A 15,391-nucleotide genomic window follows, 5' to 3' on the forward strand; every position below is an offset into this window, starting at 1 on the left:
TAAGTGTCTTGCTCAGGGACACAGTGGTGTCTCACAGTGGATTCGAACCCGGGTCTCACACCAAAGGCATGTGTCTTATCCACTGTCAACTACACCTAGATGTAACGCATAACTTTAAATTTATCTTTTTTATACGTTGTGTCTAATGTAAGATTAAAAAGCCAGAATTTTAAAACCAGAGAAAGACTAAATGCCAATGCCAAGGCAAAGCTAATATTCAATGTAGAGAGTACAAAGAGCACTAGCAGTCCCTTACCACACTGCTGAGCCACAGCGACCATGGTATAATGGCGAATCAGGCTGGCTACGAAGGGCAGTGCGCTGGGCCTCAGGTCCTTTATCACAGCAGACATGAATGCCCCAGTCAGGGCCTGTTCAAAAGTTCTGCGGGCAGGCGTGTCTTGTGCTTTGTAGCGGTGAGAGATGATGACATTGGGGATCCACTTCTCATTGAAGCTAATGGGGGAGAAAAACCCACACACTGAATTAGAGGATTACATATTAACAAGGACAACACAATTACATGTGGCAGTGGCACTGAAACTTTCTTTAAGATGAAAACCTAAAAATCATTTAATGACCCATTCACCCAATATTTCAAAATAAAAGATCCATTTCAGCTGCATACCTGCAGTCCCCAAACCTGTACCTCAGATTCTCTTTTTCCTTAAATTCTCTTTCTCCTCTTAGCACCTTCTGCCTTTCTATTCCTCTGCCTCCCTCTTTGTCCCCCGTTGGTATTTTTGTTATTTACTGCAGCTGAAGGCAACTGGGCCGCAGTGTGATTGAGCAGCTGTTTTCTCAATGCTTGAGCTTGTGTTTTATAATGCCACACGCCAGGGGCAGACCTGATGGATCGACTCATTTCATTATTGCTATTTAAAAGACTACTCTTTGGAGGAAGAGAGAGAAGAAGTGGGGGGGGGCTGAGAGTGAGTGTGTGAGTGTGTGTGTGTGTGTGTGTGTGTGTGTTTCCCAGATTGGCATTCGTGATATGCTCTATGTAACTTCTTTTTTTTCCTTCTGAAACTGGAAGGCTATACTTATAGTGACCAAATACTAAGGCAAAGAGAGCACTTGTGAAGCAAAGAGAGAGGGAGGAAAAAGAGACAATCTTTCAAGAGAGAGGGGACACCACAAATCGAGACATCTGACAAGAGGAGGCGGCAGGTGCAGGGCCCCTGATCATAACTGACACACTTCATTATCCCGGCAGAAATGTGCACACAGACGTCTCTTTGTGTGCATGTGTGTGTTAGTGCGTAATGACAGGAGAGTGTAAGGGGCATGGTGTAGCGTAAACAAGACAGGGGAAAGTCAATTAGCCCCTGCCCAGGGATCAATGATAGTAATGTGACTAACCCACCCGACAGCCAACCCCCCTTCCTGTTTGTCTGTTCATGTATGTGTCTCCGCCTCGCAGTGACGCCTGCCAGAGGGTGGGGGGGTTGCAAGGGTGTAATTAGCAGCTCCGTCTCTCGAGACGGAATTGATGAGGAAATGTGTGGTGGGGAGAGAGGTAAAGACGTGACGTCAGACACTGAAAGACGGGAATGTCTACAGGTGGAGTTAATGGGCGAGGTGGGACAAAATACACAGAGCTGGTGAAGTGGGTGGGGTTGGCTAGCAATCAGACAGGAATGGTGGGGAAGCAGGGGCGGGGACAGAGGTCAAGGTCACGATGAGTCAAGTTAAGGCTCCTGCAGAATACACGATTTTCAGCGTCGGCCGACGGCTGTGCTGTTCACACTACACAACTTGCCGTCTTGTGACGGAAGTCTTAAAGTCGTTGTGGCATTCACACTAAGCGACTGATCAGTGACAGGGGGTCACACACTACACGTGCTGACAACGGCTGTGTAACCCGACGCAGGTCTCCGAACCACATTTTATCAATAAAACACACGTGAAATGTGAAACAGGAAATGACACGAACCTACACACAAAACAGCTGTTGTTTGTTATTATAAAGATACCAATTATAAGACAAAGAATATGGGCGAAAAGATGGATTAGCACACGCAGGTAGCAGGGATCATTTGTGCTACAGAGAGAGCTGGAGGTGAGTAAAAAGTGTTTTGCTGTGAAAAAGTAGCTGCCTGTTCTGCCAGCTGCCTGCTCTGATTGGCTGGATGTGGCTGTCGAGTCGGCCGACTCTTCCAGATATTTGGCATGCTAGATATCTGGCAGACATGGGCGATGTGTAAGTGATGGGTCAGGGAGCCGTTTTGATGCATTCGTTGAGTAGTTCACACATAACGAATGGTGACCGCAGATCAATCACCGATTTACCCCTGATCACAGCCTGATGGTCGCTGAGTTTCCAACCGGCAAACTGGGCTTAGAATCGTGTAGTGTGAACTAGGTTTTAAGTTTGAATAGAGGGATGGTTGATCGGAGACCTGGCAATGTATGGACTCAACAACAAATGTGCGAAATGTAATGTTATCCCCTCCTGCCATTTGTAAAGACATAAGTAGCAATCTATGGTGATTGTAAAGATGTTCGTTAAAATACATTAATTTCTGTAGTAAAAACATCTATAATTTAGTATTCAAAACTGCATTACATCTGAAAGAAAGCATTATTGTAAAAAAGGGAAACAGAAGACAATTAGAAAGAAAAACAAATCAGACCAAGAATGTTTACTTACTTAGGATGAGACAGAAGCTGGTAGAGAGCGTGCTTGTTGTCATCCAGACTGGTCATGGCCACCAGGAAACACTTAATGACTTCCCAGGCCTGTCGTCTGTAGTAGGGCTCTGTGTTGGCACTCTTCAGACAGTCTAGAGCCGTCTCTATCGCCTGGGAAAGAATATGCAGACAAATCTTACTTCAGAATCTTCACTTAATCTTTCTGAAATGACAAGATCCTATTTTGCAAAATGTCAATACTCAGGGGACATATAGAATTAAATTGCGATATCGAACTATATACGTGATTCACCTGCAGAAGGTAACACAGGGCACCATCTGGCAGAGCAAAGGTCATTGTGATTTCTACATTATGAGCTGACAAGCAAGAGCAACCAGGCACTTAAAAAGGGAGAAAATCAACTAATTAATGCCACTCAGAATCGGGGTGGAGAAGATGAAATTATGCACGAGCTGAGGGAGATGAGGGCACAAGAATTGAGGAGCGATGAGGGCACAGCAGAATTGAATTGTAGACCTGTCAGGACTGAGACTCTAACAAGTTCTCCATTACTAGGACTGAGTATGGGTATGAAATTGAAGAGAAGAAGAAGATTTTGAATGCAAACTTCAGAAATAAACACAGCTTTCTACTTGAGCCTTTTAAAATCACAGATTTCCTGGAATATATTTCTGAAGCGGTCAGTAAGAAATGAGATTCAAGAGGCACAATGGAATCGGAAGAGACCTTGAAAGGTAAAAGCAAAAGAAATACAGAGATGTGCAGCTCAAATCCCATGTGATTTGTTTTTACACAACCTTGAAGAGATTCAAGTTATTCAAATGCCTGTTATTTGATCTTTGTCTACCTTGCAGCACTTTTAACTGTCTCTCCCTCAATGTGCCAACTAACCGTATGGCTGTATCATGAGCCTGCTAGAGACTCATGCCTTCAGCCTGTGCACATGCGTGTGCAGCATGTGAAAGTGCGCGAGTCTTTGTGTGCTGCCTGCGCCCGTGATGATGGCAAATACACAGATGGATAGCCAGAAAGAAGGAGCAGCCATTAGTGAGAGTAAATAATGCCGTCATGGTGGCCCACACTAGATTGATGATTACTGACTGGGGATGAGGAGGAGAAACAGGAGATGAATTTAATTACCTGGAGGACACACACACACACACACACACACACACACACCTCCCTCACTCACTCACTCTGTCTCACACACAAACCCCTGACAAAGATATATTGCTCTCGGTGGGGCACAATAATGAGGAATATCAAGCTATAGCTAGGTTCAATTCTTTCTAAACCTCAAATACCAAAAGGGAAAAAGTGAGAGAAAGGGTCTTCAGATTGGTTTCAGGAAATCATCCAAAATATCATGCAAGTATCCACTACCAAAAATAGCAGCATGGTCTTACCTTCTCCATGGGTAGCTGTATAGACGCCTTGCAGTCAGTGAATTCTGCCTTGATGCTAGGTCCCTGAACCTCAGTCACCACATAATGCAGCCTCTGAGACTCCTTGAGCATCTTCCTGTTGCTACCACCAAACTTGCCTAACACCCGATAGGCTACGTGAGAGATGCTCTCAGCTGGGTTACGGAGGGTACGCCACAAGGCCTGCAGCACAAGAAAAGGAAGAGTGAAATTACTGGTTTCAGTGTTAACAGCAAATAAGAGAAGCAGGGAATTAAACTTTATCACTTAAAAGAACTGATCACTGTCAAAACTATCATGACTGATTATAATCACTACTGCTACTCTAAAACCTAAAATTTTGGGAAAGTTAGTAAGCCGCTGTAGGTTACTAGCTACTGTATTATTATTGTTATTAGCACAGCAGTCATAATTTTTGTTTGCAGTATTGTGGGGAAAATTGTTTGAGTGATCCTGATTCAGTGAATTGATTTCAGATATTGCCATGTTCACTGTTGACCACTAGAGGTCAGGTATGCTACATTAATTTGAGAAAATGACCTGATGAATGGATATGAATTAGTTACTTTTCAGATCTAAGCGTCCTGCCAAGCAGCTTATTAAAAATTGCATAGGACAGTGCAATGATTGGTCATGATGATGAGAACCCCCCCTCCCCCATACACACACACACACACACACACACACACCTGCATGAGCTCCGCCCTGACAGGCTGAATGTGGTCATAGAGGAAGTCAGGCTGCAGGTTGTCCACACACAACTCCAGGGTGCGAAGGCCCTGGCTGACCAAAGTCTGAGAGCCATTGAGGGCAGATACCAGTGGATCCATTAACATGGGTAAGTAGGGCAGCAAGGAGCTCAGGCGCACTGGCACTGTCAAACACAACTCCACAAACAGATCCTTCATGTGCTGCTTATGAAGGCCACTCTGCAGCATGTTCAGACCTAATAGCATGGAAAGGGGAGCTTGGTAATTAGGCGAGAAAAAAAGTATACCAGAGGGGTATACTTTTTCAAACTTGTCTTCAATTCTGAGTAATGGTGTGTGAGGCTTTACCTTGCAGCAGGTTAGGTAGAAGGGGTAGGAACTCCTGGTAAAGCAGGTCATGGCTGCCTCCACCAATGGAGCGGAAGAGAGCCCGGAGAAGCAGGAAGTAGTTGTAGGGTTCCTTAGCTGATTGGGCCAGCTCCATGGAGCTGTTCACTATCTTGTGGAGGTGTGGCTGAGAAAACAGTGATATTAGTAAAGAGTGACAAAGATAAAGACTAAAACTAGCCTCACAAAAACATCCCCACTTACCTTGAGCATCTGCTCATTCTCCGCAGCAAATAGTGACACTGAGCCAAAGACCAGTTTGAAGAGCTTGAGGTATAGGTTCGAGAGCTCAACATTGGAGCCCATCTCTGGCAGTCTCTCAAGAAGATACTCCACAAGGATGGTGGCAAACAGAGCAGACGTCGATAGGTTGGCAAGGAAAGAGTTTGCCACAATCTAGGAAACAACAGAAATGGAATATGAGCACAAGTGATTATGACTGAAGAATACATCACACCTAATACTATGGGAAAGAGCAGATACCTGCAGTGCATAGTTCTTGGAGATCCTCTCCACCATGTATGGTACAGTGGTCTGAAAAATCTCCTTGAATGTCAGGGGGTTCATCATGGTGAAGACTCCGGCAAAGTGCTCCAGAACCTCTTTCTCCTCTTTCATGCGTACAGTCTGACAGTTGGCCACCCTGATGTATGTCTGCTGGTTATTGGCAACCTGTACCTGGCCAGGAGAAACATGAGCTGTTATACATATACACCAAGACGTGTTAGGTAGGTTCTCCAGTCAGTGCCGTTTGACCAGACACTGCATTTCAATCTGGAGTTGGTCCCCGGTCGCTGTACAGTGGCTGCCCACTGCTCCCTTCAGGGATGGGTTAAATGCACAAGATGAATCTCACTACATATGTGTGTATGTGACAAATAAAGTACCATATGCTTATTTTTATATGTGCTTGCACCTCCATTAACCTAGATTTAATAAAAATACTGAGTCAAGATCTTTGGCTGTACCTGGTAGATGTCCAAGGCCTGCATGGCGTATTTTACCAGCTTGATGTAGATTTGGGTCTCCTTTGGCTGAAGCTGCTTGTTAGGAATGAATTGAGCCTCTGTAAAAAAAATTTTTTAAAGGAATTAAATACATATGTATTTATATGCTGGACACAAAACTATATGCTTTTAAACAAAGTGCCTAATGCCATCATGGTTGTTGAGTACAGATCTGTGTCCTCTCACCTCCTGGGGCCTTGCAAGAAGTGATGCCCCAAGTAATTGTCTTCACTCCGCACACCAGAGTCTTGACTAAGCTGCGGCAGTCCGACACCTGAAACGTCTGCTTGTCTTCCTTCTCCCCAGGTCGGTCAAAAGGCGTTGCTTGGGGCGGAGGCGCCGGGGTAACGGGCGTGGGAGGAGCGGGAGGTGCAATGGCAGGGGTGGTGGATGGAGTGGGTGTGGCCGGTACCCCGGGTAAAGCCCCTGGGTCGACCACACCCATCTCTGACTGGGGCTTGCACTTCTTGAAGATGGAGACAAGCTGGTAGCGTGCGATGGTGTGAAACTTCAGCACAAACACCTGATTTATAGAAGAAAGTAAGGATTAATTCACTCCATATCTCTTTATCAATGTGTGTGCGAAATATACATCAGTGTCTTTTCTACTGATGCAAGCTCTGTACTGCCTACCTCCAGCATCCTCATCAGGATGTCCCGTCCATTGCCGTTCTCCTGCTCTGACTTCGAGCGTATACAGTCTACCAGGTTGAGCAGCAGCTTGCAGGACATGGTCTGGATGTTACTGGGAAGGGACTCATCATCGATGTTCTTGGCAAAGAGCTGCACAGCTAGGGACAAATCGGTCAGGGGCAAGTTCTGACGAACATGGTGCACCAGGTCTGCTAATGTGCTGTAGGCCAAGGGTCTGGAGAGAAAGAGAGGCATGTTAATAATGACATTCAGAGCAGAATTTTCATGATAATTAATGACTTCATAGTAGTGAATACTGAAAAGGCTGTGCTCCAGTGAACGGACATTTTCTAAAAGGTCATCAAGAAAGCAGAAGTCAGGAAAAGCTTGACAGGTGCTTTGGGATGCAACTGAAACTGTGAGGAAGATGGTGGTGGGGGGGGTGGAGGGTGGGGTGGGGGGGCTATTGAGTGACACTGATTGTCCTGCCAGGTCTCAGCCAACTGCCTTGTTTCCCATGTAGTACTAATGTGAAATGACAGCAATTTTGTTGATGAGGTGAGCTAGTTTGGCATCTGAAGAGGGTCAATGGGGTTTTGAAATCGACCGAAGGAGGGGGATGTGCGAGCAGCCTGCCCTCTGGAGATGCAGGTGTACATGACAACTTGACAGTGCGATCTGCGCTGCAGTGTTGGGAGTCAGCTTCCTTGAGAATTTCAGCAGCACTCAGAACTGCCTGATTAATATGGTAGGACACTTAACATGCACCTGGCTGAGCAATCTACCAAGAGAGAGAGAGCCGACATGCAGGAGATCAAATGATCGTGAACACACACAAAACTCACCTAAGAGTCTCCCGAGCGGTATAACCAGAACCGATCAGGATGGATTCATCAAAAAGTTTGTCCATACAAGGTATAAACTCTGAAACACGGGAAGATATATTTTCAGGGTATGGTTCAAGACATTCAAGTCATTTTACAAGACGAGAGTAATAAACATACAAAAATAATAGAAATTTTGGTTATATTAAATATAAATAATGTATTACTGCCACTTTTTCAGCTTTGGCTGGAAGAGAATTGTTATTCAAACTCAGTGTGTGACCAGGTTGATTATGTTTTGACCAGGAAGAACACATGAAACTACATTTAGCCTATAAGTTTCTTCAACTTTCACTGAGAAAAAATGAGCAAAACAAATGTCACTCAGCCTTCTCCCTTTCCTGTTTACAAGTTCAGATATGTGTGTGTGTGTGTGTGTGTGTGTGTGTAACATACGGCTACGCAGGTCAGTTGTGAGAATGTGCTTGGCTGCAATGAGCAGTTCCTTGCGGAGGTGAGCGGTCTCAGACGGGCAGTTGGACAGCAGCTGCAGCATGCCTTTTACCATCTGCTGAGAGTACTTCCCAACCAGGTCCTTATAGGGCGGGCAGACAGACACAAATACACATGAAATATGATTAAAAGCACAATGAATTTTTTTAGATTACTGTATATTGAGTAAATTTAATATCTTTTCATTTTAATTCCCACAGGCAGGGTGCCTATAACAGCACAAAACATTGCACTAAATCCCCTACTAATAGAATTAAAGGTTGGTTAGAAGTCCTTTTTATGGTATTATCAGTGTTTCTGATGTTTGTATCAATTGAGTTTTTATTGTCTTTTACACTGTTCCTGGTAATGTCAGCACACAGTCAGTGCAGAAGGAGATTGCTCCAGAGGAAGGCATTTGTGCCATTCATTCTTTTTCAGTGTGAAAAGCTAAATGTAAGTAAATTCATTATTTTCAATGTGTGTTTTATCTTGTGTTAAACTCTGCTTCCTGCCAATCACCCAACACCCACAATATTCATAAAACAATCTGTCAAAACATGTCTGCCTAAGTTACTACATCTTTTAAGCCAGGTCTAACAATGGAATGCATTTCAAAAGCAACAAAAACTTTTTAAGTGTATACATTACACATCGCAAAATACTCGTGAGAAAACCCATACAGTGATGCAAGTGGACAACTATTTTCCTTTAAGGCAGGATGCCTCGTTCAATTCACTATTCACTGACAGTGGAAACCGATGCAACAAACAGCCATCAAACAGGTGTACCTGGTAGATTCGGATGATGTAGGCTAGAAATGACAGAGTTTTGATTTGCGCAGCAATGAAGTCCGCATACAACTCCTTGTTATAAAGTTTGTGTTGCCTGCAAAGGAAACGGCACAATTTACATACAAACACCATTTAGTCCGATCAGAAACATTAATCATGTTGTACACTTGCAGTAGGTGGCAATTATAGAGGATGAAATGCTGGGGCTTTTGGGAATTCTACATGGGTGACTTGTTTGTTTGCGTCACAGCTGTTACTGCAGGTCAGGAAGAAACTTTCTCTACACCTGCCAGACACTGCTGAGGTATTTTTTTCTAAATTAACTCTGCTCCATTTGCTTCCTGAAACCCTTTTCCTACCCTGAGAGGTTTCACCTCCTGCTAAGTCAATTTCTACAATTTTAACTTCCCTAAATGGATTTTTAACTTAGCCAGGCAACTGCCAAGCAACACCATCAACAATTTGGTGCAAGAGGGGAATACTTTTTTTTTTTTTAATTCTCTTAAATGTGCCCAAACTCATTTTAAAGGTTCTAAAGTGAAAATTACATTTGTTAAAGGCACGCTCAAACTCCTATCTGAGATACACTTGCACAGCTGGTGCACACGAGCGTGCACGGACACACACACGTACACTCACCTGGCTTGCGGGGACACCTGGAGCATGATGGTGTTCATGATGAGGGGTACAAACTCTGACACCACATTGTGAATGTTCAGCTTATATAGCTGAGGGGACAGAGCAAACACACAATCTCAGTTAATGAAGAACTAACCTCAATTTAATACACATGCATTACTGCAGATTAAGTGATTCATTCCTAAACTCCATGCTTTTAAATGTCATTTCATGGGGGGGGGGGGGGGGGGGGGCTAAAACTTCCTAAACTCAAATTATCTAAAAATGCAGATGAGTTAGCAGTGTCGAAATCTTTGAAATGAATGGCAGCATTATTTCCACACCTAAAAAGGAAGTATATTTTACCCTAAACTTTGTAATTCACTGTCATTTTTGGGTTTCCTTTGCATTTAAATTGCAATTTTAAGGCAAACGCAGATAACACATTTTGCAATAACTTATCTCATGGAAACGGAATTTTCCTGTTATTGAAGGGTACTGTGTGATGGGTATATTTAGAGAAGTTCAGGAGTATGTCACTAACCTGATACATCAGCACCACTATGATAGGCAGCTCCGCCAGCACCTTCAGAGACAAGGACCCCCGTGGGATGATGGTGTGCTAGAGGAAACAAAGAGAGAAACATAATGAGGAGGGCTGTTGGACACCTGCAACACCCATCTACATATATTGACCAGTGCCTCAGTAAACAAAGTCAATCCTTGGCAGTTATTTTACATTTTAAAATGAAGACCACAAACAGGTAGTCAATAAAGGACCAAGTTCCTCAATGAGACAAATTCAGTAACGCGTCATGTTTAACTGACATAACTGCATGTGTTACACAACTCTGAAAATGTATGCTGAAATAGAGCATAAAGTACTTTTTATTTATTTTCAATTTGGAAGTAAAAGGCCAGTTTTGTGGACGCTCCTGTTAGTGTGCCAACACAGTGCACTACTACCATCCGGTGGTCCCAGACAGTACTGTATGCAAAGATTAAAACAGTGGAGATCTAAACTCCTACAATCTGTTGGTTGGCTTACTGTTCGCGTTTCGCTGTCTTCCCTCTCAGGTGCAGTCTTTACCAACACCGACGTGATCATCCCTACCATTTCTGGGGAGGGAACCGTGTTCTCTGCTATCACCTGTGGGTTCTCAAAGTACCTGGCCTTTTGGGAGCAGATAGAGACAGTGGTTAGAAGAAACACAGGCAGAAGTGGAAAGGAAAAAATGGTAATGAAGGTAAGACAATGGCAAGTTACTCTGTGCTTCCAGTAAAAACTCACATCAGAGCCAAACACTTGTTCACTGAAAGCAAAGACACCTGCTGTGGAGGTTGTACTTACAACAACTTTTGGAAGGTCTTTGTAAATCTGCTTCACAAAGTCCAGAAAGTGATGAATCTGAGAAGGCAGGAAAATGGAAATCATATAAACTCAAGAGAAAATGTTCAAATGATTTTTCTTTTTCAGGACTTAGTCAGAAAAAATGATCACTTGTGTTTTTTATGCCTGTTGTTTACTGTAGGAAATGAGGTATTGTCTTTAATGGTAATCACATATCTGGCATCACAAGAATATTAACAAATATACTAAATATATGAAATACTTTTGTCTTTAATAAGAACTAGAACATAAAAGATCACTCTGCAAGTTTGCATTCACCAGCACAGGTACAAAATATAGGGAAACAATTTGACAGATTTTTCAGTCAAATCCACAATTAGCAAGCTAAGTGTTTCTTAATTTGAAGACAGCCCTATAAAATCACTTTCAAAAAAATAAAATAAGGAAAATCACACATTAAATGTTTTTAATCCCCAAGCAATAAGGCTGAGCTTCTCACCTCCTGAGAGATTGGAGGCCGAAACTGTTTGTGCAGCTCGATAATGATGCGAAGACATATCAGAACATTTTCCTCACTTTCAATCTGTGAAGGGAAAAAAAAAGTAAAAACATGAACGTGAAGCCCACTTATTTTATTAATTCTTTTTTAAAATTCGAACACACAAAACTATTACCACCACAGGCTACATTTTACAGACTTTGGGAGTTGGTTTATATTATTTTTCCAGCAATGTGCATTTACTAAGCTTTGGAACCTTCTCAACGGTTGGAAAAATAAGGCAAAATCAACAAGTAGCGGTTAAAATAGTCACAATACATTAAAACAGTAACTGAAAGATGTAAAATAATAAAATGTAAAATGCTCTGCTTTGAGAATAGGACTCATACCTCCAAGAAGCGGAACATCACAGACAGGACGTTCTTGGTGTGTGGACGAAGGTGTTCATTTGTTGGAATGCGGTGGATGATTTCCAGCACCAGCTTCCGTAATTGCTGAAAGAATGGATACAATTTTAAAGCGAAGGATCCAGCTTTACGTACACGTATACTATTAGATAATGATGTTCACTCATTTCAGGGGATGTGCTGTGATGAACTTCAGTGACTGAACAACTCCAAAACACCAAAAATTAACTTTTACTTTAAATCAAGTGGGTTTACGGGATTATAATCACAGCAAGAAAGTCAGCTAGTTTGTGAATGCTGGATCATGTTTACTACTACAGTCTTCATGTAACGTGTCTTGTGCATTTATTACTAGTGTCAGTGACCAAACCAGTATTTCTGCTACACTGGAAGTCTATGCAGTTGTTGAACATCGATGAAATGATTAAAATCGGCAAGTGAAGGACGAATCTTTGTCTTTAGCCACATACCTGCGTTGGTTTTTCTTGAAGGAACTGCACCTCTCCATCCTGGAGAAACGTGAGGAAGCGAGGAATAATGTGTTCCAAGAAGGTGGAGTACTGAGGCGAAGATGTCACATTCTGAAATTGACAAGCTCAAGACATGTTATGTCATGTAGTAACTCACTTTATCCTGCAGACAGTTTCAGTGCTGTGCATATCTTTATCAAAGTTTCTCTCTGATGCTGCAGGCTTATTTCACTGCTTAAAAAACACAGTATTTTTCCTGAGATGAGTTAACTCAAGAAATCCATAGAGAATTACACTTTTGTGGAATCTATAAAACTTCTTAAAAGCCATGATAATCCATCGGCAGAGACAAAGAAAATGAATCCTCTCCATCAAACAGAGCATTCATCAAACTTACCTCAAAGTTCTCGCTGACCTCCTGCATCATCTTCAGCTTAGTTTCATCAGCTGGAAGTTGAAGGACAGAATGTCGCCATTAATCAAACCTGCTAATGACATAGTTCCTCTTTTCATGGCCATCTCCATGTGCTCTGCTGGGACTCTCAGATCTTATCAGTTTTACTTTCAGCGTCCAGATTGATCAAAAGGTACATCAACAATCACACTCACACTTCTAACACGCTCACACAGACATGCACTCTCCCAGACACACGTACCTTTGACTGGACTAAAGAATATCGCTCTCATCACATCGCCCATGCTAAGCACAAGTGCCTCATCTGAACAGTCATTTATTTTTATGACACCAAGCAGAAAAAAGTTCAATGCAATGACAAAATGCATGCAATTAATTAATATCACATGTAGGAGAAATGTGTTCTTTAAATGTGTAACTTTAATTACTCAAATACAAACAAGGAATATTACAAGACCATATTTACATTAATTCTTACATGAACTGTTTATTTATTATTTAAAAGATCTAGTAAAAAGATGTTTGTATATCTTTTTACAACTCTTACTTAAACCGTTGATTTAAAATAACTGACACTCAAAAAGGTATAAGTTGCATTTACACTAATCCATACTGCAGCTGATCAGTTTCACACTCAATAGGACAAAAGCCCAACAGTTAGCATAAAGGAAGCAAAAATAAAATAATGAATTTTATTTAGATGTTTTCTACAAATGCATCATTTTCAGATGTGACTGTAACCCTAACCCTGTATAAAGTCCTCACGTCCAGCAATTTACTTTGAGGTCTATGAACTTACGTGTGTTTGTATCTGTAAGTGCTGCCACAAACTGCAGGTACTTCTTCATAAGTGTAGTCTGGTCGACCACAGTGGGGATGGGTGCGGGTACAAAGGCCATGGTGGCAGCAGGGACAGACTGGGCTGCTGTGGGAAATTGAGCAGACAGGAGTCTGCACAGACCTCAGTGTGGTCTCATGAACACTACAGAAATGAGAAGAAATAAGAGATCCATAAGGGTTAATACACATGAAGAAATTAAAGGCATGTTTGCTGAACATTAAGACAAAAATCAGCGCTGTTGCAGAGAAACCACAGGGTTTGACAAACAAGCCGGTTAACAGACACAAACATGCCTCTTAATTGGCGCACAGTGATGACATCATTAGAAGCATCAGCTAGCACAGTTTTTGTACATTCAGACAATATTTGTGAATTAAAAACGGAGTTTTCGGCGTCAAAATGTAAAACATTCTATTACTAAGAGGTCTTGCACACGTATACATCCGAACAATAAAGCCATAAATGGCACAAACAATATTAATTTTGCAGAACACGTTAGCAACCGTTAGCTAATAAGCTAGCTTCCCCAAAGAAAGAAAGCGCTCGCCCCCTAACGTTAAACTCTGTTGAAGAGAAATTAAACACAGGCCAGAGGAAGAAAGCACCTTTTCTCCCACAAGAACCTGATTTAAGTCTACTCGTTTTCAGGAGGCTGTGAAAAACACGTAACATTAACCAAAGTTTACGAGAAAAAATGAACCATTTGCACTCACCCAGCGCCACGGACAGGAAACTGTCGCTCTGTATCCGCTGCGCTCGCGCTGCTGCTCAGGGCTAGCGACCTGCAAAGATGTGTGATGTCCCTCCGCGTGTTGCGTATCAAACGTTCACTATTATTATCGAAATATAGTGTAATAGTGTTTTATTGGCGTATGTTTGTATGCATAAGCGACACAATCGATGTTCAGTTCTGTAAATTGGGTTTTATTGGTCAAAACGTTTTATTCTAGTACCAGCGGAACGATACACAGTGAAAACCAGCGGCAATAAGACCGTCGTTTTCGATGGTCTTCTGGCTTGCTAGCAGGATTGTTAGCAGAGGAAACAAATGTGCGGGTAACTGCGCCTGGTCACCGGCGGTGGTATACGTCCATGGGTAGTATCCTCTGGGAGAGAGATGTGCTTTATCAAAGTACAATCGAGCATATAAAGTATTTCACCCAACACCTGTTGCAGTATTCCTTTTGCAGTATTCCTTAGACTTTATACTGCTTATTTGCTAAATCATAAACTTAACCAGCAATAATATCATGTATGCCTATAATTCTGCAGGCTTGGCTAGGGGTTGAATTAGGCAACTATCATTTGGTTTGCTATAAGTTCTAAGTAAAGGCTTCATTAATAGTTAACAAAACATTTACTTACTGGGTCATGAGTTTTGCCTTTTCCCAATAAGTCTGTAGTTATAAATGTCAGTAATAGGCAATAATGTTTTTACAACAGATCTGTAATTGTAAATGTTTATATGTTGTTAAATTACATTTGGTCCAGATGCCCTGCAGTTATTTTTTGTTTTTTTTACGGAAGATCAGAGGTCAACAGGTTTAGTGGAAGAGTCTTTCTAATAAATTAAAGGACTTAAAATACAATGCAAGTGTCATGCTGGAGGAGAATTAACACCAGCCAGGGGGATATTACATGAAGCATTATGAGGGATGGAATGAACCTGGAACAGAATGAAGTGGTTGTTGTTTTAATTAATTTCGTCATATAGTTGCATTAGTTAGCGTGGTTTGTTTTACCACAAGATGGCAGCCCACTGAAGGAGACAGTGGGTCTGTCAATTCTCTGTGTTCTGAAAAGTAAAACAAACATAATGCCATCCCTTTTATGAATAAATAAAATGCCAGGGACTGCATTTCC

General features: G+C 42.1%; 1 protein-coding gene across 2 annotated transcripts in view; it reads right to left on the reverse strand.

The window, feature by feature from the left end:
• Positions 1 to 14,310, reverse strand: part of LOC119915668 (transformation/transcription domain-associated protein) — an 87,330-nt gene extending 73,020 nt beyond the window's left edge. The window contains exons 1-23 of one of the 2 annotated variants that reach the window (XM_038735318.1): positions 14,242 to 14,310; positions 13,487 to 13,669; positions 12,670 to 12,719; positions 12,273 to 12,383; positions 11,785 to 11,889; positions 11,396 to 11,479; positions 10,897 to 10,953; positions 10,594 to 10,719; positions 10,090 to 10,167; positions 9,567 to 9,655; positions 8,925 to 9,021; positions 8,098 to 8,236; positions 7,663 to 7,741; positions 6,818 to 7,052; positions 6,371 to 6,707; positions 6,146 to 6,243; positions 5,661 to 5,855; positions 5,382 to 5,573; positions 5,139 to 5,304; positions 4,770 to 5,026; positions 4,063 to 4,263; positions 2,654 to 2,805; positions 257 to 456 (exon numbers count right to left, since the gene is read on the reverse strand). In XM_038735318.1, the coding sequence (XP_038591246.1) occupies positions 257 to 456; positions 2,654 to 2,805; positions 4,063 to 4,263; positions 4,770 to 5,026; positions 5,139 to 5,304; positions 5,382 to 5,573; positions 5,661 to 5,855; positions 6,146 to 6,243; positions 6,371 to 6,707; positions 6,818 to 7,052; positions 7,663 to 7,741; positions 8,098 to 8,236; positions 8,925 to 9,021; positions 9,567 to 9,655; positions 10,090 to 10,167; positions 10,594 to 10,719; positions 10,897 to 10,953; positions 11,396 to 11,479; positions 11,785 to 11,889; positions 12,273 to 12,383; positions 12,670 to 12,719; positions 13,487 to 13,586 (3,148 nt within the window). In that variant the 5' untranslated portion in view covers positions 13,587 to 13,669; positions 14,242 to 14,310. Of the gene's footprint in view, positions 1 to 256; positions 457 to 2,653; positions 2,806 to 4,062; positions 4,264 to 4,769; positions 5,027 to 5,138; positions 5,305 to 5,381; positions 5,574 to 5,660; positions 5,856 to 6,145; positions 6,244 to 6,370; positions 6,708 to 6,817; positions 7,053 to 7,662; positions 7,742 to 8,097; positions 8,237 to 8,924; positions 9,022 to 9,566; positions 9,656 to 10,089; positions 10,168 to 10,593; positions 10,720 to 10,896; positions 10,954 to 11,395; positions 11,480 to 11,784; positions 11,890 to 12,272; positions 12,384 to 12,669; positions 12,720 to 13,486; positions 13,670 to 14,241 lie in introns of those variants that run through there. The other variant, XM_038735319.1, reaches the window with a different exon arrangement.
• Between the last annotated feature and the right edge of the window lie 1,081 nt (positions 14,311 to 15,391).

The sequence above is a fragment of the Micropterus salmoides genome, unplaced genomic scaffold (assembly GCF_014851395.1).
Source record: "Micropterus salmoides isolate LMB-PRFRI ecotype aquatic unplaced genomic scaffold, ASM1485139v1 Ms_hic_scaffold_21, whole genome shotgun sequence".
NCBI lineage: Eukaryota > Metazoa > Chordata > Actinopteri > Centrarchiformes > Centrarchidae > Micropterus > Micropterus salmoides.